The 27,243-nt window shown below is 53.3% G+C and overlaps 12 protein-coding genes across 12 annotated transcripts; 6 read left to right on the top strand and 6 right to left on the bottom strand.

Annotated features, from left to right (window-relative positions):
• Positions 1-675: 675 nt before the first annotated feature.
• Positions 676-2,458, top strand: BJX68DRAFT_257685 (major facilitator superfamily domain-containing protein; the record flags this gene model as incomplete). The annotated part of the gene is made up of 5 exons (XM_071043386.1): positions 676-1,173; positions 1,232-1,328; positions 1,410-1,745; positions 1,796-1,850; positions 1,936-2,458. The coding sequence occupies 5 exons, from the start codon at positions 676-678 to the stop codon at positions 2,456-2,458; spliced, it is 1,509 nt and encodes a 502-aa protein (XP_070895167.1).
• A 1,125-nt stretch (positions 2,459-3,583) lies between these two features.
• BJX68DRAFT_278297 (putative cellobiose dehydrogenase) lies at positions 3,584-5,507 on the top strand (the record flags this gene model as incomplete). Its single annotated transcript, XM_071048502.1, has 3 exons — positions 3,584-5,131; positions 5,240-5,346; positions 5,492-5,507. 3 exons carry the CDS (start codon positions 3,584-3,586, stop codon positions 5,505-5,507), a joined length of 1,671 nt encoding a protein of 556 aa, XP_070895166.1.
• Positions 5,508-5,925: 418 nt separating this feature from the next.
• On the top strand, positions 5,926-6,955 carry BJX68DRAFT_244560 (uncharacterized protein). The gene is made up of 3 exons (XM_071041331.1): positions 5,926-6,121; positions 6,176-6,559; positions 6,615-6,955. The coding sequence occupies exons 1-3, from the start codon at positions 5,960-5,962 to the stop codon at positions 6,714-6,716; spliced, it is 648 nt and encodes a 215-aa protein (XP_070895165.1). The 5' UTR covers positions 5,926-5,959; the 3' UTR covers positions 6,717-6,955.
• A 2,971-nt stretch (positions 6,956-9,926) lies between these two features.
• BJX68DRAFT_244558 (uncharacterized protein) lies at positions 9,927-10,491 on the top strand. The gene has a single exon (XM_071041330.1). It carries the CDS (start codon positions 10,133-10,135, stop codon positions 10,466-10,468), a length of 336 nt encoding a protein of 111 aa, XP_070895164.1. The 5' UTR covers positions 9,927-10,132; the 3' UTR covers positions 10,469-10,491.
• A 646-nt stretch (positions 10,492-11,137) lies between these two features.
• Positions 11,138-12,768, bottom strand: BJX68DRAFT_270534 (Alpha/Beta hydrolase protein; the record flags this gene model as incomplete). Its single annotated transcript, XM_071046689.1, has 3 exons — positions 11,138-12,109; positions 12,182-12,586; positions 12,658-12,768. 3 exons carry the CDS (start codon positions 12,766-12,768, stop codon positions 11,138-11,140), a joined length of 1,488 nt encoding a protein of 495 aa, XP_070895163.1.
• An 874-nt stretch (positions 12,769-13,642) lies between these two features.
• Positions 13,643-16,189, top strand: lysF (homoaconitase LysF). Its single transcript, XM_071041329.1, has 3 exons — positions 13,643-13,694; positions 13,751-14,568; positions 14,625-16,189. Exons 1-3 carry the CDS (start codon positions 13,680-13,682, stop codon positions 16,087-16,089), a joined length of 2,298 nt encoding a protein of 765 aa, XP_070895162.1. The 5' UTR covers positions 13,643-13,679; the 3' UTR covers positions 16,090-16,189.
• Positions 16,190-16,206: 17 nt separating this feature from the next.
• On the bottom strand, positions 16,207-18,135 carry BJX68DRAFT_166317 (uncharacterized protein). The gene is made up of 2 exons (XM_071036959.1): positions 17,217-18,135; positions 16,207-17,101 (listed from the first exon to the last, which is right to left on the bottom strand). The coding sequence occupies exons 1-2, from the start codon at positions 17,886-17,888 to the stop codon at positions 16,325-16,327; spliced, it is 1,449 nt and encodes a 482-aa protein (XP_070895161.1). The 5' UTR covers positions 17,889-18,135; the 3' UTR covers positions 16,207-16,324.
• Positions 18,136-19,058: 923 nt separating this feature from the next.
• On the bottom strand, positions 19,059-20,053 carry BJX68DRAFT_244553 (putative isochorismatase family hydrolase). The gene has a single exon (XM_071041328.1). It carries the CDS (start codon positions 19,906-19,908, stop codon positions 19,312-19,314), a length of 597 nt encoding a protein of 198 aa, XP_070895160.1. The 5' UTR covers positions 19,909-20,053; the 3' UTR covers positions 19,059-19,311.
• A 572-nt stretch (positions 20,054-20,625) lies between these two features.
• On the top strand, positions 20,626-22,049 carry BJX68DRAFT_166298 (uncharacterized protein). The gene is made up of 3 exons (XM_071036958.1): positions 20,626-20,827; positions 20,886-21,378; positions 21,433-22,049. The coding sequence occupies exons 1-3, from the start codon at positions 20,676-20,678 to the stop codon at positions 22,027-22,029; spliced, it is 1,242 nt and encodes a 413-aa protein (XP_070895159.1). The 5' UTR covers positions 20,626-20,675; the 3' UTR covers positions 22,030-22,049.
• Positions 22,050-22,068: 19 nt separating this feature from the next.
• Positions 22,069-22,905, bottom strand: BJX68DRAFT_270529 (uncharacterized protein; the record flags this gene model as incomplete). Its single annotated transcript, XM_071046688.1, has 1 exon — positions 22,069-22,905. The coding sequence occupies one exon, from the start codon at positions 22,903-22,905 to the stop codon at positions 22,069-22,071; it is 837 nt and encodes a 278-aa protein (XP_070895158.1).
• Positions 22,906-23,304: 399 nt separating this feature from the next.
• On the bottom strand, positions 23,305-25,623 carry BJX68DRAFT_278293 (FAD-binding domain-containing protein). The gene is made up of 4 exons (XM_071048501.1): positions 25,032-25,623; positions 24,729-24,979; positions 24,444-24,673; positions 23,305-24,395 (listed from the first exon to the last, which is right to left on the bottom strand). Exons 1-4 carry the CDS (start codon positions 25,305-25,307, stop codon positions 23,335-23,337), a joined length of 1,818 nt encoding a protein of 605 aa, XP_070895157.1. The 5' UTR covers positions 25,308-25,623; the 3' UTR covers positions 23,305-23,334.
• Positions 25,624-25,832: 209 nt separating this feature from the next.
• BJX68DRAFT_244544 (nucleoside phosphorylase domain-containing protein) lies at positions 25,833-27,242 on the bottom strand. Its single transcript, XM_071041327.1, has one exon. It carries the CDS (start codon positions 26,977-26,979, stop codon positions 25,858-25,860), a length of 1,122 nt encoding a protein of 373 aa, XP_070895156.1. The 5' UTR covers positions 26,980-27,242; the 3' UTR covers positions 25,833-25,857.
• Between the last annotated feature and the right edge of the window lies 1 nt (position 27,243).

Raw genomic sequence — 27,243 nt, 5'->3', positions numbered from 1 at the left:
ATATGTAAGTCTAGCTAAACAAGGTAAGAACTTAGTAAGACGGGAATAGCGCCCATAGTGGCTGTCACCGGGAAACCCCCATCAGTACCAAATGTCATGATACCCAAGGCGCCGATCCGCTTGATACCAGCCTCACTGTCGGCGGCGTCTAGCTGGTTTGCGTTGCCACCGGGACTGCCAAAAGTCAACCCGAGGAACCCGAGTATATAGGCCGACTCGTTCATTGCACAGAGATTTTCCCGTAGGAGTCTGCTCAGGATCTCTTACCAAGCATTGAGTAATGCTGTTCTCAGGGCCGTGTTCCACATGGACCCCGCTCGAATTGTTGCACCAAGTGGGGAACTTGACAGGTTTTTCGCTTCAAACCCCATGGGGTTACCCCAAAAATGCTTGTTCATGCCATATGATTCGCCCTGTCGCCTCTGGGTCTCGGCAGATGAGAAGCAATGTTAGCCGTGGCAGTTGCAAAAGTGATACTTTTGTCTGCGGAATGCTGTATAAAGCTCACGAGCCCCCACCTCGTCCCTTTCCTTTTGTTTCTGTGCGTCCACTTCCGGAAATACACTCCTGTCAGCCGTTTCACCTCCATTTTAGTCATCCACTTGTGCCAATTCAATGGGCCCCGATAATCCTGGCACATTGCACGTCCAAGACCCCGACGGCGCCTCCAGGAACATGACGCTGGAGAATGAAAAAGGACCGGCGATTCACGATGCCCACGGTTATGTTCTCGACACGGAGGGCGGCGACTTGAGCGGCGCCAACAACACGAAGCTCGCCAAGGATGGACACACAATCCTAATCCCACAACCAAGCGACGACCCAGAAGATCCCTTGAACTGGTCCTCGTTCAAGAAGCACCTCATCCTGCTGATTATCTCATGGGCGGCCTTGCTCCCCGATTACGGCTCTGCGACGGGCGCAGTCACGTTGATCCCACAGGCGGCAATCTGGAAGATGAGCCCGGACACCGTGAACCATTCACAGGTCGGGAACGTCTTTATGCTTGGGGCGGGAGGTGTGTTTGCGGTCGCCTTTTCTGCGTATTTCGGTCGACTTCCGGTTCTCTTCTGGTTTCTTGTCTTGGGCACCGCGACTGCGGCCTGGTGCGCTGCTGCGGTCACTTTTGAGAGCTTTATGGCTGCGAGGATTCTTAATGGGTTCTTCTCCACGGTAATTGGGCCCTAGTCAGGAACTCTGGTGACTGGATTGCTGCTAATGCGTGTGGTAGGTGGCCCAAGGTGGAGGGTTGATGTTTATCAACGACATGTTCTTCTTCCATGAACGCGCGAGAAAAATCAATATCTGGGCAGGCTTTATTATCCTCAGTGAGTAGAACGGACAAGCGCGATTTCGAATTTCACCCTCAACAATAAATATCGGCTTATATATCTAACCCATCCTCCAAGGCCCCTATTTCGGCCCCCTATTCACCGCATTTATCATCTCAACCCAGGAATGGAATATCGCATTCTGGCTATTCTTCGCAATGTGTGCTCTTGCACTGGTGCTTTGCGTTTTCTTTGTGCCCGAGACATATTACAGCAGACAGCAGCATTCCGGCCCTTCCAACGGACCCCGCGTTCTGACGCTGATTGGCATCCACCAACGCCGTCAGAATCTATTGCAGCCAAACACGATTGTCGATGCGTTTCTCAGGCCTGTCAAGGTCCTGCTCAAGGTGCCGATTTTCTTGATCTGCTTCTACTACGTGCTCACCTTTGCGTGGGTCGTTGGGATCAATAGTAAGTATCTATACAAGAGTATAGGTGTTGAAGGCTAACATATACTTCAGCGACACTATCGATTTTCTTAACCCCACTGTACAATTTTGGGCCTAAGCAGATTGGGTACGTTGCTTCTACAACATTGCCCCTGTTTTCCTACCCACCCAAGCATCACTGGGCACTCGACCATCTCTAACAACCGGGGTAGCTTCTTCTACTTCACACCAGTAGTCGCCGCCCTCCTCGGCGAGCTAGCAGGCCACTGGATCCACGATCTGATCGCACGGGCATACATCCACAAACACCGCGGCCACTTCGAACCCGAAGTGCGCCTGCGCGCAATCTACATCTCGACCCCGTTCATGATCGCCGGAATCGTCCTGCTCGGCTTCGCCCTCGAAAACGCATACCACTACATGATCACCTCGCTCGGCTGGGGCCTCTATGTCTTCGGAGTCATGATCACGACCGTGGCGATCAACGCGTACGGCTTGGACAGCTACCCTGACGGGAGCGGCGAGGTTGCCGCGTGGATCAACATGGCGAGGACGACGGGCGGGTTCGTTGTGAGCTATTTCCAGGTCGAGTGGGCGGATAGCATGGGCGCGAAGAACAGTTTCGGGACGCAGGCGGGCATTGTCGCGGCTGCTTCGATTATCCCCGTGTGTTTGATGGTTTGGGGGAAGACGCTCAGGGAGCGGGCGGGGCCGTTGGGGTTCAAGACTGCTTGATGGAGGACTCTCTCCTCTATAGCTAGTTGTACCTTCTTATTCGTGCTGCCTCGAGGAACGGTCGAGGTGAGGAGAAGCACGCCGTGTTTACGCTGGATAAAATCTTTAGGCAAGCATCGCCTACTTCGAAGTTACCAGACCAGACTCCACGTCTGGATATTATTCGTCATCGGGTTAATAATGCCGAGCGTTTTACTTACACTTGATTCCTTTTCGGTCACAGAAATACAGAGCTATCCGAATCAACTCCACTCTGGCCTGTCTATCATCATCTAGTATCCGGTAAGTGGGCCTGTGGCCTCCGTATCAGATTTTGCTCGGATTCTAGATGATGATAGCCGTCGATGTTGTCGACGCTGCGGCACAAAGATCCCCCTGTACTAATCTACAGTATGGTTCTTGCTTTTGCGTGCGTATCCCCGGTACTTTCTTGCCACCAGGCTGGCATCTGCTCCACGTCTTAAACCGCAAATGCAACTGGGAATAGACATTGTAGACCGGGATCCCTTGGATTGGCTCACATACTCTGCCCTTTGAAGCAGTCTGTAAGTGCTAGTGGTCCTCATAACCGGTTCTATGGAGGTAGATGTACACGTCTTGAAATCCCAGACATTCTGGCTGAACGTCCGAAAATCCGATGTATTTTGCCAGACCCACCGCACAACCCGCCCCTGCAATTTCACGGGTTTCTGACTTGTGCTTGTTCTTTTGGAAAACCTCTACATCATCAGTGCACATTCATGGCTATTCGAGGCGACTTTTTATTTCTCAGCTAGTTATTAAGAGTATCTCATAAAATCAATGAATGTAAAACCCTGAGGTAACCCTGAGGCTCTGTAATGTCGTAGCTTGCCAGACCGGCATCTTGCGGCAAAGCTCAAAGCCACCCGTCCAGGAATCCGGGACAGGTGGATTCTGCCTGTGGTCCCATGCTTCTTATTCGTGCAAGTGCTCGGGTGGCTTGCTTACGGCGTGCTGACTTATTTCTTAAATCCTGCAGTCTCATACATAGCGGGTGATCGAGAAGCCGCGGGAAATTTTAGTATGCGAGGGTAAGATCTTTTGTAGGTATAAAAACGCCGAATCTCGTGTACATCATCCTCTCACACCCATAAAGATCACACCATGCGCGCACACTGGGTTACAGCCTGGCTCGCATCCCCCGGAGCCCTACTGGGCGTCTGGGCCGCCAGCAACCAGACCGGCTACGACTACATCGTAGTCGGCGGCGGCCCATCCGGCATCATCAGCGCCGAGCGTCTGTCGGCAGCCAACAAGAGGGTCCTGCTGTTAGAGCGCAGCACAGTCGGCCCAACCGTCGAAACAGGCGCAACCAAGTACGCCCTGCAGTGGAACGACACCCTAACCGCCATCGACGTCCCCGGCCTGTCCTTTGACATCGGCAACCTCCCCCAGTGGACCGACTACATGTGCACCGACACCGACGGCACCGCCGCCTGCATCCTCGGCGGCGGCGTCACAGTCAACTACATGGTCTTCGTCCACCCGCCGGACCACGACTTCAACGACCAGTGGCCCGTCGGATGGAAGTGGGCAGACGTCGCCGCCGGCGCCGAGCGCCTGTACGCCCGCAACCCGGGGAGCAGCGTCCCCTCCGCGGACCGGCAGCTGTACGACCAGGCGCTCTACGGCACGCTGGCGAGCTTCTTTGATCATCTTAACTGGACCGCTGTCGACATGAGCGCCCAGCGCAACCAGAAATTCCAGACGTACAGCCACCCGGTTTGGAATGTGCAGGACTACAAGCGCGCGGGGCCTCTGCGAACGTATCTCCCGCTTGCCCTGGCGAGGAAGAACTTCTCGCTGCGAATGGGCGCCCTTGTCACGCGCGTCCTCCGCGCCGGGAGCCGCGCCACGGGCGTCGAGATTGTCAACACCGCCACGAACGCGACGGAAACTATCCGCCTTGCCCCTGGCGGCAGAATCATCCTCGCGGCCGGAGCGTTGCACTCGCCGCGCATCCTCATCAACTCGGGCATCGGGCCCCGCGCCCAGATCGCGACCGCGCAAAAGAGCGGGATCGCGGTCCCGCCCGTGCATGAATGGATCGACCTCCCCGTCGGGAAAAGCCTGATGGACCACCCGATCTTCTCCATCGTCATCAAGACCGAGAACGGGACCTTCAACACGCTGGACGCGGCGGCCATCCTGAACGGGACCGCGACGCGCGACATCGCCGCCTACGAGCAGGATAACGACGGCGTCCTCACCCAGGGCAAACACCGGCTGGTCTTCTTCACGTCCAACGTCGCGAGCGACGGGCGCACGCGCTTCTACCAGGGCTCGTGCACGCCAACGGCCGAGGGCGTCGTCACCATCACGGCGTACATGACGCACGGGCTTACCTCCAAGGGCGAGCTGGCGCTCGACGCGGACCAGCGGACGACCATCACAAAGTCACCGTACCTGCAGACGGCGGCAGACCGCGAGGCAGCGACGTTGTTTATCCAGTCGATGGTGGACGCGATCACGGCCCCTGGGTCCGGCATGCAGCTGGTCGAGTCGTACACCAACACGTCGGCGATTCTGGGTTCGCTGACGGCGGGCATTCACTACGCGGGGACGACCAAGATGGGGACGGATGATGGGCGAGTTGGCAACGGGACTGCGGTTGTGGATACGAATACCAAGGTTTATGGGATGCAGAATTTGGTAAGTTGCTTTTTCTATCCTGTCGATTTTTTTATTTTTTTTTTGATTTGTTTTCACTCTCTTTTGCCCCGTGGTCCAGCGACCGGCCAGCTGCTGATACCCTTTTAGTACATCGTCGACGGGGGCATCCACCCGGACCTTGCCTCTGGGAATAACCAGGCAATAATCATGGTCGTGGCCGAGAATGCAGTGGAGCGCATTCACCAGCAGGACAGGTTCCTTAACGAGGAGATGGGAGTGCCGTGTGGCGCCTGAACAAGGGATATAGACGTCATAACCTCGTTATATGGATCGAATCTCTTGCCTGGGCCATGGTAGTCACTCACCTGTTATCTAGGGATAAATATACCACTTTTGCAGTGATAATGGTGTCTGAGATTTGTACGTGCTTTTATTTATATCTATAACAACATCACTATTCCTTCCACCCTTAGTTACCTTATCCTTAGCTCGATGAATATAACGCAGAGGCCCCAACTCTCTCGACCATCAGGGCTTCAATGTAGAGCTGCCCCATCCCCCTTAGCCAGTCTTCTCTGATGATACTCGCCGACACCGGTCATGAAGGCTTAGAGGTCAGTACAAGCCACAGTCACAAGACCTATTTGCAACCCGGTGGCAAAGCCTTCCCTCCAGTGTGTCAACTATGGTTGATTGGGACGCCGCCTCGGAGATCGATGCATCCAGACCTCGGCAGTGCTCTTGGCAAACTTAATGATCACGGTGAGTTGGACCTGGCCGTAATGAAATAACCCTGGTTCTCCCATCATCTCGTGTAGATTAACTAAATACAAATTTGTTTTAGGACCTCTACACATTTTTGACGTCATGCCTTGCCCACTGTGGTATTCTCTTACATTCCTATGGAAACCGTACCAAGATAGCACGATCAAACACATCATCACCGAGGCAAATGAAACTACAAGGAATAAGATGATTGAGAACTGGGTCAAATCCAGAACCCATGAGGCGGACACAGTACTAATTATTGTGTGCATGATTACAAATATCATCCACTTGTCTTTTCGCTAATTATGTCATTAGGGTACTCTCACGATCGGGGTCACAGCTGCATCCCTCTCGTGGTTCGAGACTTCAGCAATGCCTTGGTCCATTCTTGCCTGTTGGTACTGCAGCCTCTTTACGGGGTTTGCGTCGGTCGGGACAACTGCACTGCTTGCCATGACCTTCAAACATATTTCCGATACTACAGGCTATGAGAATGAGGTCCGCGTTTTTCTTGGGACCGCCACAACCGATACAACGCAAAATTTAAATTGGGTGCCGAATTACTGGTACATATATATTCTTCAGATCCCAGTCATGATGCTGAAGCTATCACACATCCTATTCATACTAGGGTTAGAGATTCAGATGTGGGATGCGGCTCTACAAACTGGACTAATTTGGTCCGCAAGAGAAACAAAGGTATCAAGTCTCCTACATATTGTTTCTACTTGGACTAATTGCTATAAACATCCAGATCGCGATCATGTCTACCACGTGTTTAGCGGTCTCAGTGGTACACTACTGCTTATTCTCCTTTTTTCTCTTTGGAAGGTCGTTCAAGCGCAAGGTTGCTTGAGTACATCCTCGAGTGAGAACGCAATACTGAAAGCACTTACACCAGCACCCTCTCATCCACTCCCGGCATATTACAGCAGGAATTGTGTTTTATGCTTTCTTTGTAATTTCATTTTAGACAGGTGCCCGGGGCAGTGCTCTCACCCCGCACTTGGTGCCATGGATCGTGCACTTGTATCCTAAGAGCTTTGTCACATGGCTGGCAAATTAGCAACACTATTTGAGTAGACTTCTTGACATTTATGAGATTTAATTGACTCTTTTTCTAATTTCTACATCGATCTTCAGCTTTACTGCTTACTGGTGTCTTCTAGTTCTACTCGTTATGCCTTCTCGCAAGGTTACCCTGACGCACTGCCCTTTACGTTCATCAAATCCCGGGCTGACTGGGCTGCGGATTGGAATTCAACATACAAATCATATGGCAGTCGAAGTAGGTAACGCGAGTCTCTTCCTCCACGCTGTCTTCATCATGTCCCCTCTCAGTGTAGCCTTCTAACAGGAAAGATACCCAGGTGCGCGGTGCTACCACAACTCGCTTCGGGCTCCGTTACAATAAGACTGCGAACACAGTAGAGGCGGACATGACTCCTTGCGTGCAGCCAGGAAAATACAAACCAGTCAGACATTTTACATACGATGATGGAGAAACCACCTATAGCGACGCTGAAATCAAAGCAATCGGTTTGTTTATTCTATGGACCCACAGCATTATTTCGTTGACCATTTATGTTTCCAGCCGACCGTCTTGCCGATGAACATGGCTCTTATAACGTCCTAGTTAATAATTGCCAAAGCTTCGCGCTCTTGTTGTTCCGTGAGATTTTGACCAGTCCTGCATCATTGGGGATGAAGTTCAATTTCGCATCGTTGGACATAGCACGAAAGGTATATGTCCCGCAATCGAGAAGATAGATTGTGCCAGCCCGGGATATCTGGTGGTGAGCGCAGAACTGCCCAGATTACCGATCGACCACTCGGCGGACCCATCCTCAGCGTTGCTGCCTGAGCACGCCAACCAGGATACAGGATATTTGCAGTTGCCGCAGTCCTATTTATATCGCACCTCCTCCCTCGTTTAGTCCGGTCATTATTACAAACTTAAATAGTCGCTCGTTGACCATAGTTCTGAGAATCAAACCTTCCTTTTTATTCCTTTCTACACTACACCTAACCGGCTCACAGGTTGTATGAGCTTTCTATAGGGCTTCTTGTTTACCCTCTGCTGATCACTTTATATACGAGGCCCGCTATACACACACCGACCAATCCCTTCAGCCCTTATGGGACACATCTTTAGAAACCCCATGAAGGCTTTGCTAATAATGATAAAGAGCACTGATAAGACTTTTGATAATGGCATTGATAAGAGCTTCGAGAAGATCTTTGACAAGAGCCTTAGTGGGAGCATTGGTAAGATCCATAATAAACATCTTGAAGCTTGAGGTGCCCCTTAAGCAGCCCTTCATAGCCACTTTTTTGGTGTAGAACTATTGTGTGGGGCTGGCAGCAGATGCAAGTGTGCGTACAGTAAGGCTAGCGTCCGTATACCAGCCCTCAACATAATGACCGGGTAGTTTCTTCAGTCTGGATGATACAGCGTTCAAGGAGTAAACAATTGCTAAGATTTATTATTAGATCTAAATGTACAGAGAAACTCCAACTGTTTGGAGATGTCAGACACTGTTGCTGGGCAATGGTGTAGTGACTGAGGCCATGACGGACGTGCGTGCTTGGCTGCCTGACCCTCCTAGAAGATTTGTGATTAGCGCTATTATACATACCATGCCCTTACTATTATTGCCTGATGATTCGTTGTCATTCGGGTAATGAAATGACCATTTGAAGATAAATAAAATGAGTGAGTTAGTTCTGAGCATTCTGAGGGCTTGCAGGATAGGAATTTCTTCCAATTGATAAGTTATTTCGTGATAGTACTAAGACTAAACTCAATGTATTCTCATCCTCTATCCGCCTCTGCTATAAAGGAGGGCATGTGTCATTTAGTCCGCCAGTTAACATAGGTTGATGGTTATGGTTTTTGACTAGGGTTGTCAATCGTTTGTTTGACACCGCTTTGGGTACTTCTGTTCACTGGCATGGAGCGTGAACATATTTGGCACCACGTCCCACCAGGTCCCTCCGATCAATCGTCAGTCATTCAGCTCCCGACCGCAGAAGCCCTCTCCATCAACTCCATAAGCCGCCCACGCTGTCGCGCCGCTAAAAAGAGAAACCTCCCCATCTCCTGCTGCAATACAGCAATATGCACTAAGTGGAAGTTCCGATAGAGTCCCAAAAACTCAGCAACAAGCCAATCCCGTTCACGCGACGGGACTATCATTGCGCCCGTGAAAAGGGACCATCTATACAGATCAACATGGCCCGTTTCCACGAGCATATATCCGCTATGGAGCAGTAAATGTTTGAGATGTCGCGCAGCGTACAGTGCACCGAGCTGCGGTCCGCGGTGCGATGTGCAGCTGAAAAGAAAGACAAGGGCGGTTAGACTGATGCATTGGCCGACGACGGTGCTTTCCGCGTGGTAGCAAGCAAGCAGTCGGCATGTCAGTGCCTGCAGGCGGCGGAATAGCCATGACTCCTGCTTGAACGTCATGGCTTCCTTGCTTGACCAGCCGGCTTCGGCGAGGACGCAGAAGCTGATGATATCGCGGATGAGGCTTCGTAGACGAGCTGTCATGGAGGTATCGGCAAAGCCTGCACCCATCTGCTGAGAATTGACCGGGCCTTGTTCAAACATGGTCTCGATATTGCCACTACGGAAGTATAGCGGTCCCGGGTCCCAGGTAAGAGGAATCATGGGCGGCGTCAGCTGGTGAATTGCCAGGAACTTATCGACAAGTATGAAGCTGTCGAGGATATAGGGATCGAAGTAATGCCACCCGCCAACGTCGATAACAACACTCAGAGCCGCAGAGAGATGGATTCGGCACGCTGCTAGAGGAGCACTAGAGACAGCGCTCAGAGCCGCAGGGGAATACTTGTTGGCCATCTCACTGCTCCCACTGCTGTCGCCAGGCCGGCCCCACGTTTCTGGCATCCCGTTCCACAGCTCTGTGATTGCGAGAGAGTAGATCGAAAGCATAAGCCAGTCATCTGGCGTGGATTGGAACCCTGAAGCCAGCGCAAGCCGCTCCCGGACACCACGGATTGCTTTGCCAAGGTAGTATTCAGGTGGTTGTTGGAGCCCCGCCCTACTGTTCGCCGATTCCCTTCGCGAGGAGGCCCAGCCGATAAAACTCGACCCATATGCGAGAGTTGCATACATAAGCGTTTGGTCAACAACGCACTGCTGTAGCCGCCTTGCGAAGATACTCTCGTGGCGCGTGGCAGCCCCGCGAGCGACGATGGACGCCGGAGCAAAGGCCTCGGCGAGGAAGTTGGATCGGGATTCCGATGAGAATACGCATCGGAGGAGGACGTGGATCGCATGGTCGGGACCCGCCACTGTACAATGGAAAGGATCCGAGGAGTTGGAGGATGGATAATTGCCCCGTAAAGACACACTGGATCGAGTGGCTTCTGCTTCGGTTTCGCGTGTGTTGGGACCAAGGTTCAACGCGTAGACCTGCTGTGACCATGGTGGTAGTGCATGTGGCTTATTTCCTTCGGCCTTGCGACGGTTCCTCTGCACGTGGCGCAGGATTTGGGCTCGCTCGCACGGTTCACTCTGGGTCAACAGATTGGAGGAGGGGGTCTTGTTTACAAAGAGGAGCTTTCCACTGCCCATAATGGGAGGGAGCAGAATGTGCTTGGTATTCCGGAGACGCGGACTGAGAGAGTCCAGTGTAAGAGAATCGAACTCTGAGATCCCGACGAGAAGTCAACGGCCGTGTTGGTCCAAACGCTGCAGGGTAGCATGCTGCGCCTTGAAGGATCCGAATCCATACACGGACAACGAATCAGAAGCGAGAAGCATGTCCGGTATAGGTCTGTTGCAGCGCTGGATAATAGCCAGAGAAGATATCGTTCGATTAGCTGCTCAACCTGTATGTACAACAACCCTCAATTCCGGACCCCACCCAGGAAATAAACAGCACCGTCCACCCTCAGCCGCGCTCATTCAGTCAACTAAAACGGACTGAACCATCAAAAGGAAACGAAGCGGCGAGGCGATCAAGGCTTATCTTCACCAGTCACTCCACCATCCGCAGCGAGTACGGTTCACCTCGCTCCTAGACCACTCAGGCGCAGTAGACGTGATGTTAAGCAGACGCCTCTCAGAACCCCATCGCGGAAACACTTCACCGTCCGCCGATCTGGGTACCCCATTCTGTACAAAACCAACTATCATATCCTGAATAGCATCCTGTGCGGCAGGGAAATGCGCTGGAGAACTCGGGGAATTGAAGGTATAATCCAGATCCTGCGTGTGCACGCCGGGAGAGATGCTAAATTTGTCTAGACAAACGAGGCATCAGTAAAATTATACAGAAGGTATATCAAGAGGGTTGAAGAAACGGAGATCTCAAACATACACGCATAACTCTGCCCATGCATCGCATCGCCAATGGCATCGAAGTGGCAATCAATAACCGCCTCGCTGTAGAGGGCCATCTGTCGCGACACCTGATCCACGTACCCAAGGGCAGTGTCGCCAAAGGTCGCTGGATACAGCCTCTCCATAAGATAGGCGACGTCTTTGTTCTGGAGCCCCGGAATCGAGCGACGCAACCACTCGCGAAATTCATTCTCCGTCTCGATTGTCGGGTCGAAGAAAAACGACCCCTCAAAAGAGTTATGCGCCGCAAGCACCGCAACCGATTTGTCAAATCGCCCATCTCGAAGCGCATGCATCACCTTGTCCGGGACGTAGCTTCCATCAATGACCGGGTCGTATATGTAACTTGTGGTCGGGGCGTCGGCGATCTGCGCCGCGTTCGCCGCGATGATCCTGCTTTCGTCGACTTCGCGGGCTTCCTGCAGGCTACTCACGTTGAGGTAGCGTAGAAAGCCAGCAAAGCTATCGCTCGGATTGACGTACCCAGGCAGGATCGCGGGGCTCTGTGGAATCGCGGCCCGAAATGGTGTTGACGTGTTTGTTGCGTACGAACCGGCCATATGCAGCAGGATCGAGCCGCCACCGGCTGATTCTCCCATGACCGTGACCTTATCCGGGGATCCTCCGAATAGATGGATATATCGCTGGACCCATTCGAGGGCGAATCGTTGGTCGAGCAGCCCTGCGTTGAGCACTCCGTCTCGCTCGACCTCCGCCCCGGCGAGGAAGCCAAGAGCGCCGAGTCGGTAGTTCAGTGCGACGTAAATCATGTCTTCGTGGTTCTTATTAGCGTGCGCGAAGAGCCCGTCGGGGAAAAACGCGGGGGTGGGTGCTCGGAGCTTCGAGCTGAGGACGTAGCCGCCGCCGTGAATCTAAGAGCGACCAGGGACGCAGTTAGCTAATGTCATGTCTATGTTCCCAAGACGAGGAGGCATTGGGCTTACGAAGACAAGCACCGGTGCATCACCGCGAGCTCCCTTACGTGCGCCGTGAAACACCTTCCTCGGAACATGCACATCCAAAAAGAGACAGTCCTCAGTTGTGTCCGTGTTAAAATCCAAATTCGGTGGTACAGTTGCGTTCAGAAAATCTTCCTTCCAGGCCTTAAGCGTAAAAGGCTGGTCAGGATTCATGTACTTGGCCGCAGCAGCCGTCCCCTTGACCTGCCAGTCGGGCATCCCCTGGGGGCAGGTGCGAGGACGGTCGCCAGTCTGAACGGTCCAGCGGTTCGTGTCGGGTGCGGTGGGAGCACGGAAGCGGAGGTCCAATGTCGGGTTATTCGCGTAACGGATATTTTGGAATTTGTATATTTCGCTTGAGGCGTTGTAGGAGATCGCTTGATGCAGGTTCTAGAAGCAGAGGATCAGCGTGTCAGAGCACTGGCGAATGTATTGCGGCGTTTGGAGAGAGATGAACATACATATCCAAGGTCCACTATAGGCAAGTTACTGCAGTGTTCTGAGCCCGTCGGGTGAGATAGCACCCTCGAAACCAGCCTGAGTGTCAGCGTTAGGAGTGTAATGCCGCGCATGTTGGATGGGAACGTTCTATGTATACGAATAACGGGGTTGCTGGGAGGATGACTTGGAGAGGAATGATGAAGAATATTGGTCGACAGCAAAGGTCGCTGAATTTATAGTACTCTTCGGACCCCGGGCTCTCACTGTCTGTCTGAAAAGGGTAGTGTATACTTTGCTCAGCTGTTGCTGGACTAAGCCTGAACCGGTAGTGTGTCCCAGAACAAGCATCGCACTAGCACTGCGCCTCGTACAGCCCGACGGGTTTGAGCAAAGCCCCTCGCCCAGACGGAACCAAGGTGATTTTGCGGCAAACCACAACAAAACATCAAGTTTCCATTCCCGAAATCCACTGCTTGATCTGGAATCAATGTCTCCCCGCGCGAACGTTGGAATTACTCGTCACGATCGAGTATCACTTCCAATCCGACTCTAATGCTCTGCTCCGTCGAACTGAAATAGCGGAATGATTGCCCTTATTCATACATGGCCTATTCCTGTAGGTAGTAGTAGCGGTCGAACACGCCGAACGCGGGTTGTGCCGGACTATATATTGTGAAACACGACTTACCCACTAGGATTTGCGATAGTCTATAAGCAGGTCTATGACGCCCTCGCCTCAAGTGGCAGGCATTGGCCCCCAAGCAAGGACAGTCAGTCGGATATGCGACAGCTACACCTCCCAACTCAATCAACAAGCATTTATATTTTTAATTCTTTGTTACTACTACTTTTGGATATCAACTCTTTGGGTATGATGTTACCTTGGGTAGACATGGGTCACGTGCGTCCCCACAGTCCAGTCTGCGGTGAGTCAGCGGCCGGCTGAGTAATGCGAGCCACGAGAACCGATCGCGGAGAAGCGGCCATTTTTTCCATTCTTTTCCCTGCGTGACTCCTTTTCCTGCATTGTATCGCCGCCACGATGTTGATTCAGGTGGTAAGCTGGTCACCAGACAATTTCTCCATGCCTCATCTAACAGACCTTTTTTACAGCGCAGATTAACTGGGCGCGCGGCCCTACAGCCCTCGCCGATATGGCGCATGTCCACCGTCCACACCCTCCGCAGAGCGTTCCACTCGCAACTCGAAAACGCCTCTTCCTCCGATTCCCCCTCGCTCTCCGCCACGCCGCAAACACTCACAGAGAAGATCGTGCAACGGTATGCCGTCGGCCTCGCCCCAGGGAAGAAGGTCCGCTCAGGCGACTACATCTCGGTCGTCCCTCACCACTGCCTGACGCACGACAACAGCTTCCCCGTGAGCAAGAAATTCTTCGACATTGGGGCTACAAAGCTGCATGATCCCCGGCAGCCCGTCATGGCGCTCGACCACGACGTGCAGAACAAGTCCGAGGCGAACCTGAAAAAGTACCGGCTCATCGAGGAGTTTGCGCACAAGTACGGCGTGGATTTCTACCCGGCCGGTCGGGGCATCGGGCACCAGATTATGATTGAGGAAGGCTATGCGTGGCCTGGGACATTGACCGTTGCGTCGGACTCGCATGCGAATTCGTATGGTGCGCTTGGTGCGCTGGGTACGCCGATGGTGCGGACGGATGCCGCGAGTATCTGGGCGACGGGTCGCACGTGGTGGCAGATTCCACCGGTGGCCAAGGTTACGCTGACCGGTGTTCTTCCTGTCGGTGTTACTGGAAAGGATATCATCATTGCGCTGTGCGGTCTGTTCAACCAGGATGATGTGCTGAACCACAGTATCGAGTTTACCGGATCCGAGGAGACGATGCGCAGCATTCCCGTTGATGACCGCATCACCATTGCCAACATGACAACCGAGTGGGGTGCACTCAGTGGGTGAGACTGACCTGGCAACTCTATTAACATTGAATCTCACTAACTTAACTCATCAGCCTCTTCCCCATCGACTCCGTCCTGATCGGCTGGCTCCGCGCCAGAGCCACCCTCGCCGCTATGGCCAACCCCGAAGGCGCCACCAAGGGCCGCTTCAGCCACGAGCGCATCGCCGAACTGATCGAGAACCCGCTCGTCGCTGACCCCGGCGCAACCTACAACAAATCCCTCTACCTCAACCTCTCCACCCTCTCGCCCTTCGTCTCGGGCCCCAACTCCGTCAAAGTCGCTACACCCCTCAAGGACCTCGAGGCGAAACAGATTCCCGTCAACAAAGCCTACCTCGTCTCCTGCACAAACTCGCGCTCATCGGATATCGCCGCCGCCGCACGCGTCTTCCGCGAGGCAGCCAAGGACGGATCCACGCCCAAGATCGCCGAGGGCGTACACTTCTACATCGCCGCCGCCTCTCTCCCCGAGCAACAAGCCGCGGAGGAAGCCGGCGACTGGCAGGTCCTCATCGACGCGGGAGCCAAGACCCTCCCCGCCGGCTGCGGTCCCTGCATTGGCCTTGGAACTGGTCTCCTCGAAAAGGGCGAGGCCGGAATCAGTGCGTCGAACCGAAACTTCTCTGGACGTATGGGTGATCGCAATGCGATGGCCTACCTAGCTAGTCCCGAGGTCGTTGCTGCCTCTGCTCTGTCAGGACACATCTCCGGACCTGGTTGGTACCAGAAGCCCGAGGGTGTCGAGAAGGTGATTATCGGCGAGGGAAGTGGAGACATCGAAGCCGATAGGGCGACAAGCGTCATGGACGCGCTCGACAAGGTCATCGCCGAAGCCGAGAGTCTCATCGCCAGCGCCGAGGCCGCCACCACTGAATCCTCCCCGGAATCCACAGAAGCTGAAGCCGAAGAATCCCTCACAGACGTCCTCCCGGGCTTCCCCGAGAAAGTCGAAGGAGAAATCATCTTCTGCGACGCCGACAACATCAACACGGACGGCATCTATCCCGGGAAATACACGTACGAGGATAACATCGGCCCCGAGAAGATGGCCGAGGTCTGCATGGAGAACTACGACACTGCCTTCCGCACCGTCTCCCAACCAGGCGACGTCCTGGTCGGCGGATTCAACTTTGGCTGCGGGTCCTCCCGCGAACAGGCTGCAACTGCGATCCTCGCACGCAAGATCCCCCTCGTCGTTGCCGGTTCATTCAGCAACACGTTTAGCCGAAACAGCATCAACAATGCGCTGATGAGCGTTGAGGTTCCCCGTCTCGTTCAGAGGCTCCGCGAGCGCTTCGGTAAGAAGGAGGGTGAAGAGGAAGGTGAGAAGCAGCTTACACGAAGGACGGGTTGGAAGTTCGTTTGGGATGTCCGACGGAGCAAGGTTGTTGTTACGGAGGATAGTGGGGAGACGTGGAGTCAGAAGGTTGGTGAGTTGCCGCCGAATGTGCAGGAGATTATTGCACGGGGTGGCTTGGAGAAGTGGGTTAAGGCGGAGGTTGAGAAGAGCCAGTGAGTGGGGAGGAATTAGTGGCGCAGATGTTGATCTTAGATCTAGATGTTGACTAGACGTTCTGGTGTATTATACCCGTAAATGCTATCGAGTACTATACTACTGTACCCTTGTAGGTCATGGACTGTAATTGGAGCAAGGAAGGGGTCCAAGGTTTCTGAAGCACGTAGCCATATCCAAAACACAACCAGACGACCATGCCATCGTCTCATCCAACGGCTACCCCATTCCAGTTTGCTCAATCCCACCGCCTCGTCTGCGTCGTCGCCCGCCTCCACTCCTCCTCCACCCCCGTAGTATTCGCCGGATCCGCCCACTGATACCGCTCCACAATCCCCCGCACGGCCTCCACCATCTTCTCATCCAAAAACCTCGCATCATCCCAGCCCACCCGCAGCGGAACCTTGTAGTACCCCGAGATCACCCGTTCCCACGTGTAGCAGTAGGGCTTGTCGAGGAGGTGCCACGGGAGGATGATATGCCCGTCAGCGTCGCGGAGGATGGGGACGGGTGGTGCGGGGGTGAATCTGGACGGGTACGTATATTCGTTTTTGGGCTGGGATGGTGGAGGTCTGGGCGGGGGCTCGATGGCGTCGAAGAGGTCGAAGCCCAGGTCCACGTCTTCGTCGTCTTCGCCTTCGCCTTCGCCTTGATCTTTACGCGCATCCCCGCGCCTACTATCCGGCGACGATATTCCCAAATCCTTCCTCTCAACAGCAATCCCCAGATCTGCGAGCTCGTCATCGCTTACACTCTCATAGCCAAGCTCATACTCCATCTCCTCCACTTCCTCGGGGGTAAGATCCATCGTGTACTCGAACGTCCACAGGCTCCGAAAACAACTAAACAATTTCAGTCTCTCGAAGAACGGCGATGGATTACCGTCGTAGTAGGATAGCATCTCACGGAGGAGATGGCCGGCAGGCAATTGCAGGTCCCAGGGTGAATCTCTGTAGAGAAGAATGAAGAGGCGGTTGAGCGCGGGTGCGGCGCGGAGAGTTTCGAAGAGGGATTTCTGCTCGAGGGCCCTGAGTTAGTATCTATCCAAGCAATAACCCGACAAGGTAGAATTCAATTCAATCTAGTCCGGTCGATCAAAAAGGCAGGAGAGAAGGCGGGAGAGAACGAACCTCTTGCCCTGCACACACATTCATCGCCAACTCTTCGAGAAGCGGACAGTTATCGATGATGACCTGTAGATACCCGAACGAGTCTGTACCGTAGAGCCTGATTATCTCGTCGTCGTAGAAGATGCGGTCTGCGTGTGGGAGGCAGAGAGACCTGAGTGAGTTGAAGTGGCCTGAGAGGTTGATTGCGTTGCCGCAGAAGGAGGGAGGTTGGTGTGTTAGGAGGAGTGCTTCGAGGTTGCGCGAGGATTCGATGAGGAATGTGAGGGAGGGAGGGAAGGTGTTTGTCTGTAGGGTTTTTAGTTCGATGCCTTGGTTTTGTGTTTGGGCGTGTAGGTATGCAAAGAGTTCGTTGTGCATTTGGTCTCCGGCTATGTCTGTTCTTTCGCCGTCGGGGGCGTGGATGTGGTACGTAAAGTCCATTAGGGATGGGGAAATTAGGGATTTGAGCCAGGTGGTGCTGGTTGGTGCCCGTGGGAAGGAGAGGGAGAGGATGGTGAGATTGATGTGCTTCCCCGCGGAATTTAGATCTTTGGCCAGAGTTTCGAATGGACATTCGGATGCCGTGTGGCTGCCATCAGCTGGGCGTAGATACTGCAGTTTGAGACTCTTCAAATGCACAAAATGCTGGGAGAGCATCGCTAGGAGGAGAGGCGGCATTTCACCCTCTGCCATGTCTACTATGGATAGTGAGAGAAGTGACTTCAGGGCAGCTGTCCCGTCGAAATCAATATTTGGGCTCTTGTCTAGCCAGGCGGCGCTGCAGTGCAGGGATTCGAGTGGAGCCTTGAGGGCAGAGAATACAGCTTCTGGAGTGCTGAAGATGGAATACCAACTGGCAACTGTTGTTAGTAGGACAGGATGAAACAGGAGTAGCTGGTACTGAGGAGAACGAATCTGGTGTACTCAAGGTGAGAAATATGGCTCATATTCTGCAGCGCGGCTTCGAGAAGGGAGGTGACTGCTGATTTGGTCTCGTCATGATCATTGGAAAACCCCTCCTCCTGGGCCCCTGACGCCTCATTTTGCTCTTCTCGGCTTCGAAGACTTAGTCGCTTCACATGTTGACACTGTCCCTGCGTATCGGCGACAAGCCCCAGAAGAGCAGATAGCGCGATATCATTGGCGTCCGCAGCATAGGAGTCTTCGTCGCCGAGAGTCAAGCAAAGTATGTTGGTACAGAATTGGAACTGCGATGAAGTTGAAATTGCGCGTTGTCCTGCTCAGCGAGACAAGGTCGTTCGACGTGAGCTAAGCAGCGCATTACTACCAACCGGTTCCGTAGTTGTATGTCTGTTGGGAGAGTGGCTCACATGTGTCAGGATGATTTTGTGGATCTCGTTGGGCAGGGCATCCAAGGACATTTTTCTTCGTGGAGGGGAGGTAATAATAGGGATGAATGTGGTTGGGATATATCAAGGCTTGGTGTACGAGTATAAGAGCAAGAAGGCGGGCCTTTATTTCCCTGGCATTGAGGCTGTGCAGAGTAGATGAGTCTTACCCAAGAGCCTAAACATTAGGCTGGGCTGGAAAATTGGCCCGAATACGAGCAATCCCATACCCCGGCTTCCAAGTGTGAGATGAAACCATCACAAGAACTAATACTACGACGAAGATCTACGTATTCCTCGCTCTCTTTTGAATTTAGTGTGGACGCAGGAAAAAGCCCCAAGTGGCTCCGGGTCATGAACTCTGAGTGAGATAAAACCTAAATCAACCAAAGCTTCTATAAGAATATCTGCGGTTTAAAGTAGGTGACAAGTTAAGGCTAGTTGAGGCTCCCGACAAGGCCGCGCAGCACAGTGACTTCAGTTTGGTGGATCGGCCCACGCGAACGTAAAGACGGCGTAAGATACATTATCGCCAAAGACATTTTATAGGAGAATGTTGCTGCAAAGTTCTGCGCTGCCAGTTGAAAGGAGTTTATTGCAGTTAATTATCATAATGGAAATCGTAAGCTAAAATGACCGCTGCGATGCGAGCGTGTGGTGGCGTGTGTCTCGGAACAATCATATAGTCGCGCGAACCATCGAAGCGAGCCATTTCTATATAAGCCATCATACCGAAGCCTCAGATTTCAGCAGAAAAAGATGACCACTCATCCCTGAATATCCGCCGCATTAACAACAGTCCCAAAGGCATCCCCGACCTCACTCAGCGCAACCTGCACCAGATCCGCCGCCTCAACCCCAGGGATATGCCTATCTCCAACCGCATCCCTCGCGACAAGCACATCATATCCAAGCTCCGCGCCAGCCCGCGCCGTAGTCGACACACAAACATGCGCCATATACCCAACAAGCACAATCTTCTTGCCTACATCACCGAGACCTTGCAGATACTCATGCAGTTCCGTCTTCGCAAAGGAGCTGGGATAGTTCTTGCTGATAACCTTCTCGCCGTCTTTAGGGGTTAACTCGGCGAATTCCTCCGCGAGGGGCGTGTCTGGTGTGAAGACTAGTGCGCCCGCGGGGACCTGGTGGACGATGTGGACGATGTTTTTGCCTGAGCCCGCTGCGCGGTACCGGGTGAGGAGGTCGGCGATGACTTTTCGGCTCTGCTCGACTTTTTCAACTTTGAGGTGGCCCGAGGCGTACTCGTTTTGGGCGTCGATGATGATTAGGGTTGAGTCGGTGGTTGTGGCGGTGGAAGGTGGGACGCCGATGATTTGGCGGAAGGACTTGGCGGAGGCCATATTGGAGATTGTAGAGGTGGATGGGTTGAGGTTATGTTTGATATTGAGTTGGAAAGTTGTCAGTTTGATTGATTGCCACGAGAGGCAGATTCTAGGCTTCTTATATAGGCGGACCCTTTGAGTGGGATGAGGGGTCCTGTGGAACATCAACCCCACTTTTGGTGTATGGAATAGTCTGCTTTCCAATCATCCTCCGCACCTGTGTAAGCGTGGCGAACCTCGGCGTGATGTTCGTGGGATTCCGGTGGGATCCCGTTGACCCGAGCCAACCCTACCCGGGAACCTACGCGCCTGTGGTAGGTCGCTCTTTCATACTTTCTGAGTAGCTGAAGGAGGAAGGAGCTCCTTGTACATAGGCTGCAGGTTAGAGGCCATGCAGTTTCTCCCATAGTGGGATCTACTTAGACGTTGTGCGAATAGCAGGGCAAGGCCTCGGGTAGTACGATGCAGTCATTTTGGAATTATGGTTGGAGCCACCCACACAGCGATTCAATTGCGAGTATCTTGGCACTGGACGGGCATGAGGTGCTCAGAGAATCCCACACAGGCGACTACCTGGTGATCATCATGAAGGCTTTCCTGCATAGACGACTTGAAGACGTCGTGGCGAATCACTCTAGTAGGCGCACTGTGATTGGCTCAATCCTCTTCGGTGGGATGCCGTGACGACACCTTCTGTTCCGGTGGGATGATTCCTTCCCCAAAACATCTCGAGAAAAAAGAAAGACCGGTCAAATTCAGTCAAAATCTCTATCCAACAATCAGACATGTTCTCCTCATCGTCAAAACCATTCGCTTGCCAATATCCGGGCTGCACCTCGAGCTACCAGCGCAGGGAGCATCTCAATCGCCACGAGGCCCAGCATCGCGGCGGAGCCGTCTCTGCGTGTCCGTTCTGTGGAAAAACGTTTCGTCGCGGGTATCTTCTTGCGCTCTTCCTTTGCTTGAAAATGTGACGGGACTCTAACGATATGTAGCGATACACTACGCCGCCATGTCCGTCACGACCACGCAGATGCCGAGCTCGAGTCGGTTCGGGCGGTACAGGCCTGTGAGGGGTGTCGCGTTGCGAAGGTACGATGTCGAGGCGGTGTACCGTGTGAGCAATGTCAGGCGAAGAACCGGGAATGTATATTTGCGCAGCCATCAAGTACCGCCTCGCACCCTTCTCACTATCCTGAAGATCAGCAACCAGAGCAAGAGGACAACGACGGAGATATGGACATTGAACCCGATAACGCACCGACGAGTAGCGCCGAGAAGATCCAGCACTATGTACACGTTTACTTCTCACACTTTCACACCCACTGGCCTATTCTGCATCGGCATACCTTTGACATAGCCCATGAACCGCCGTTCCTCGTTCAGGCAGTGATCATGGTTGGGTTGTGGGTTAGCGGGACCGTATCCGGGCGCGAAGCGGCGATTGAGCTGCATTCGAAGTTGGGATCTTCTATTCTGGAACAAAGGGTGAGTTCAAGAGATACCTCGGTCATTGGCCGCTTACGCTGACTATACTGGCAGACTAGGTGGGACAGAACTTTCCCAGATGAGCGAGAGCAAGAAGAAGACGGAAATACTCCAGCCTCGCGGTGGCCAATTGCTACATACCAGGGCATTCTCATCTACCTCATATTCTCCTTGATCTCCTCAAAGGCGAGGATTGAAGCTTTGGACCTAACGCTGTCCATCTCCCCCTCGGATCGCACCATCCTCTCCGCGCTCACGGGCACTTGTCTCCGGAACAACATCTTCTACTACCCCCGAATGCTAGAGCGATACCTAGGCGTCAACGACATTACCTGCATATGGGTCGGCGTCGAAGAAATAAAACGCTTAGGCCTCGCACTGTACAAGGTGTCTCGACTATGCGGCGATCACTCCCATCTTGATGTGAATCAAAGCGAGGAACACGGTCCCGTGCTTCGCCTCTCCGATCTACAACTACCCACCCCTGATAGCCGGCACTTGTGGGACGCGGCGTCGAACGCAGAGTTATCGCGGCTGTTGCAGATGGATGGCTGTACTCGGCCAGGAAGATTGGATGGGAGTCAGGAGGCGAACTGGATCTCGAATTTCGGGCAGGTGATTGATGCGAGTATGGAGTTCCAGTGGATATGAATTGAACCGGAGCTTGACCACCGCCGCACACTGTTCTATCTACTTTGCCTCTTCACCTTTGCTCGCCTCTTCACTCTCGTTGTGCCCAACATCATCTGCGTCATCCTCATCATCTTCACTCTCCTCATAAACAATCCGTTCCCCAAGCATCGCCCCCCAAACCATAACCGCCGCCAACCCGCCCACACTCTCCTCCTCCCAAGTTCCGTCCACGAAAAGCCGCAACTGCAGCCCCTTCTTCACGTACCAAACGGTATACCGATCACCATGCGTAAATTCCCCCGGATGAAACGTCTCTTCGTCCTCGGACTGTCCAGGCTCAAGCGTTTCGACACGGAGCGAAATCCCTGGGGCCAGATATGCAGCTGCAAGGAGTGTTGAGGACTCGGGCCAGACTTTTGTTGAGATGGGGAGTCTCCCCGACTTCTTCTGCTCGGCATCGCCATCGCCATTGCCATTCCCATTTCCACCCTCATGCAGCGCAGGAAATCGAATCTCAAAGACATTGATCCCCGGCGGATTAAACCTCCCCGTCCCATAATTACCACTAACCCAATTCCCCACATCATAAAAGACATGATTCCACATATAATAAACCTGGTCGCGCCAGGGCGTATGCACCGTCCCCTGATCCTCGTCGCGCGGAAGCGCCTCGCGCTCCGCGACGGAAAGCGTGTTGATTCCCTGCGACCAGGCGGCGAAGTCGCCGGTGGGCGGGTCGGTGCATTCGGGGCTGTCACGCTTCAGGCCCCAGCCGTGCACGAGGAGGTGCGCGACGGTGAACTGGGCGAAGTCTTCGGCGAAGCCGATGCGGCGGATGCCGGGGTTTATTGTTGGGGTGAGGTCGGCGGGGCCGAGGGTTGACATGGAGTGCATTTTGGGGCGGTGATGGAATTGGACTATGGAGGTGGAGGGGGTTGGGCCTCGGGAGGGTTTTGAAGACCTGGTTTGTTGTCGGATGTTGGAGGGGTTTTTGAGAGTTTTCTTTCTCAGCCGCACGGGAATGGGGCTCTGACTCAGGTTGAAACTAATGGATGACTGGCGCTAGTTTGCTTGACTAACAATACGTGGCAGAACTAAACGGTAGTTTAGCCGGTAGACTGCGAGGCTTCGATTGTCTCAGGCAAAGGGGTTTACACTGTATAAATAAATGATCATACCGCTTGGTGGTCAAGCAGCATAATTGTTTTGTGGGGAGCAGGATTGTACCAGATAGATGTCCAGATGGTCCACTCGCCTGCCTCGCACTTCCTGCCAAGACGACTTGGAACTAGCATTGCGATTAGCTGCATCTACTTGAGACCCTCACACAGTAACATCAGGATAACACCGAAACCGCCCATCTTCCCTTTCCCAGCCAACCCCATTATGCACGCTGAGCAGGTTCTTCGGATCAACCTCCCGCTTAATTCTCAGCAACCGCGCATAGTTCTCCTCACCCCAGAATGACCCTATCGGGTCCGTCTCAAACGCATCCGCCTCGTTCTGGTATGCGCCTCCATCGGGAGTAAACTCGCGTAGCGGATTCATAGTGTCATGCGCGGCTTGGAACATCTCCCGGACTGTATCTGGGTCCCGGGTTTTCGAGGGTGAAAATGAGCGCAGGTGAATCGCGTGCCAAAGTCCGGTGCGCCACGCGGGAGTGACCGATGATGCGCCTGGGCCATTCGGCAGATCTGACTCGGGCAGACTTCGTGAGTAGATTGTTGGTGCTGTGACGCATATAAAGAGCGGAGCGACCGCAGGAAGCAACCCACTGTCCGCTTGGGCGGCCGTCAGGATATCAAGAAGGATGCTGGAAAGCTTTTGCTGGTTGGTTGGGCCTCGGAAATACTTTTGCGGTATGATGCGCGAGGACATGGCCGTTGCGCCGCCGCTGCCCAAGGACTCCGCTGCTCCAGTGCCCACGAGCGCGTTCATGATCTCAAAGTATGTGCTGGTCGAGGTTATGTTTGCTATAGCGAGTGTGCCCTGGTGATGCGCAAAGTCGGTCATGGGCTTCATGGAAATCTCTGCAGCAGTCTGGTTCAGCAACGAAGTGGCCATGAAGAAGCTCGAGACGCCCTTGCCGATGAGACCAGGCTGTATGTAGCCGCCCCAACCCTCTGACGCCCACCGATCGGCATTGGCGACAATAATGGAGATAAAGTCCTTGGCGCTGTTCGGGCTATAGCTGAAGACTGATATAGAAACCATGGGCTTTTCAGGGTGAGCAAGCGTGCTCATTTCGGTAATCACACCAAAGGTACCGCCACCTCCACCTCGTAAGGCGAAAAAGATGTCTTGGTTCTGGCAGCGATTGGCTGTAATGTAGGTACCGTTTGGCAGGACAGCCTTTAGCTGTTGGACATTATCCACACCTAGTCCTTGAAAGGATTAGAGGCTATAACAGATAACAGTGATGAGATACTTACCAAGCTCGTTAGAGAGGAGGCTGTGCCCACCTCCGGTAATCCAACCACCAGCTGCACCAACGGTACTAGAGCTGCCACCCACTACACGGTAGTTGTGCTCATGGGCGAATTTGTAAATCCCTGCGAACTGCTGACCAGCACCAAAGGTGATCACATCGCCAACAGAGTCAGAGCAACCCTGTGGGATGAACCCTTTTTGGAGTGTTATTGGTGGTTGAATATGGTGTGTCCTGAATATCAGTTAGCGGAATCAAACGCAAATTGACAGGAGATCAACAAGCACACCACAGGCCCAGTGAGTCCGGACCGGAGCTCCGACCGGTATAGTCATGTCCGGTGTTCTTGATCACCACGGGAAGGTTATTTTCCTGAGCGAAGAGCAATGTCTTTTGAACATCCTCAACGCTGCGAGCATCCACATATTTGGGCGAAACACTGCCTTGCTTGCACTCCTTGGTTACCGGCGTGACGAGATCCGGGCTTAGTGATCCAAAGGCGCAACTTTCTCCACTGGACTGGCACGCGGCCCAGTTGACCTAAATTCATGTTAGCCAAATGGAGAAGTCATACTTGGTTGTGGCGTCAGACATTCTGGTATCCGCCGAAATGATCTGAAACGAAAGGCCCATTGGTCCTGTTCCTCTGCAGGATGGAACACTCTTGAGCGTCTGGTCTCTGGAAATGGCCATTGTATCGGGTATAGCACGGTGCCAGCAAAGGCTCGCCATAATACAGACGGCCACCGACGCTCGAGTTGAGAGATTGCCATGCCGTGTCGCTAACGGACGACAATGAACTCATGCGAGGGCTAAGTGCAGTGACTTGTCCGAGAACGGCCACCAAGGCAAGAGAAAGGAGAGCCATGGTGTTGAAGAGAAAGCAGACAGTCCAATGTACCGAACGGATTCCGAAACGGATCGTGGAGAGATCTTAAGCGATCAGGCAAGCCCCTGTGACGCATTGCCCTTAAACCGTTCGTCGAATAGCAGAGTTTGGAGCATCTCGCGTTCCTCGGCTCGGAGTTGAACCAAGTAGCTGGCAAGATCTTGCATGCGGTATCATGGAGTCACAGAACCGGCAGTTGGTTGTGCTGATGCTTCATCTCGGTATTAAATCGGTCGAATATTTGGGTTGTTATTACCCCGCAAAGCTTCGTGTTTTGGGTTGTTGGCGCACCGATCGTCCCTGAGAAAGTGCCGCATAGACATAGCCAATCAGCACCTTTGGACACTCGCGTTGGCCTCGGCCATTGCGCGAAGCAGACTGGCAAGTCGTAGCGGTCAAGGAAGCTGCAGCGAGCCTTCTTGCTCCCAGCAAGAGGAGCTGTGCCACTCAAATGTTTATGGTGAGTAGGCGACTCAAATTCATGCCAACGAAGCTAGCCTAAAGTGTTAAACCAAGAATCTAGATTACCCTACCCGCTAGAAACCACACCAAGAAGTTCCTTTGCGTAGGCCGCGGCCACTGCAGCGGCGTACCCCTGCCAGATCTTGCTCTTGTGGGAGTCTGCGTAGTCGCAAATGCCGCGAATCACGAGACAGGGAAATATATCCATTAGCCCCGCAGCTTCCATTTCAAAACAGAGAACATTAAGGTCCTTTCTTAGGCGGTCACGAGTAAGTCCATGCCTCATTACCTGGTTTCCAGCTGCGATCAGACCATAATGAATCTGCGGCGATGCCGAATTGCGTGCGTCTCGGACGACGAGTTCATCCGTACTGCATTTCTCACAAGAACCATCGGGATTGTTTGCCTCATGGTCGTACTCAGAGTTGAAAAGCAGATCGCTTTTTGTACCCGGGTGTGCGAATTCGGATCTGGACTCAGGGAACCGCTCGACCATTTTTTGGAGGTAGTCGTTCAGCAAGGGCCGAGTATAATAGTGGTTTGCTCGCAATCGAGAAACGGCGGTCAGCAGGACGTCTGGAGGTCGATTTAATGACCCAGTTCGGCGGAACTTGGAATCCTCCACAGTCTTTCCAAAATCATACTGAATGACACCCCCGAACGTGTCACCAGGCTCACCCACGACAACATCTCCAAGTCGAATATCCTTGGAGCCGGGGACTCCGCCGCCAATGCCAACCATGAGCCCGAAACGAATACCTTTAAATGTCAATCGCATCTGTTGTCCAACTCGGGAGGCAGCCACAGTGCCTGTAACACCAGCCGGAAGACAAGCCATGACCACGTTGTGGATTCCTATGCGCCCTAGAGTGTAACTATTCGGATCACTTGTATCCTGCGGCAACGGCGGATGAATTTCGTCCAGCATGGCCTTTGAAGCTGCCATTTCCTTGGGCAACGCACATATCCATCCCACAGTATAGATTTCGTGCTTCGAGAAATCAAGATAAGCCCGATCCGACGAACCTGATGGTGTTTCCGGCCGTAAAGGACGCGGGGTGTGATTGGCTTCGCCCAGCTCAGTGTACGGTCTTTTCACAGGGGTACGCTGCGTATTTATCGCACAATGCTCAGCCAGACTAGGAGCCGATCGAGTCTTGTACATTTGGCCCCAGGCGTTGAGGTCCATATATTGCGCTGCCTCGTCTAGAGCTTCTACTGAAACAATGTTGCCAAATCCACTGTCCAGCTCGTCCTGCAACGGTCGGATGATATTCTCATAAATGGTAAATCTGAGGCCTTGGTCGTCCAGCTCGTTGTCATTATGATCGAGACCAATATTTGGGTCTAAGCATTTATCGATCGATCCGCGGTACTTGTCTGGGAACTCTGTCTTGTAGCACTCAAACGCCGTAGCAGCGACCGCATATCTTGTATTGCTGTCGAGTGTATT

The sequence above is a fragment of the Aspergillus pseudodeflectus genome, assembly GCF_044049435.1.
Source record: "Aspergillus pseudodeflectus strain CBS 756.74 chromosome Unknown BJX68scaffold_50, whole genome shotgun sequence".
NCBI classification, from domain to species: Eukaryota; Fungi; Ascomycota; class Eurotiomycetes; order Eurotiales; family Aspergillaceae; genus Aspergillus; species Aspergillus pseudodeflectus.
This window is presented reverse-complemented; position numbering and strand designations above follow the sequence as displayed.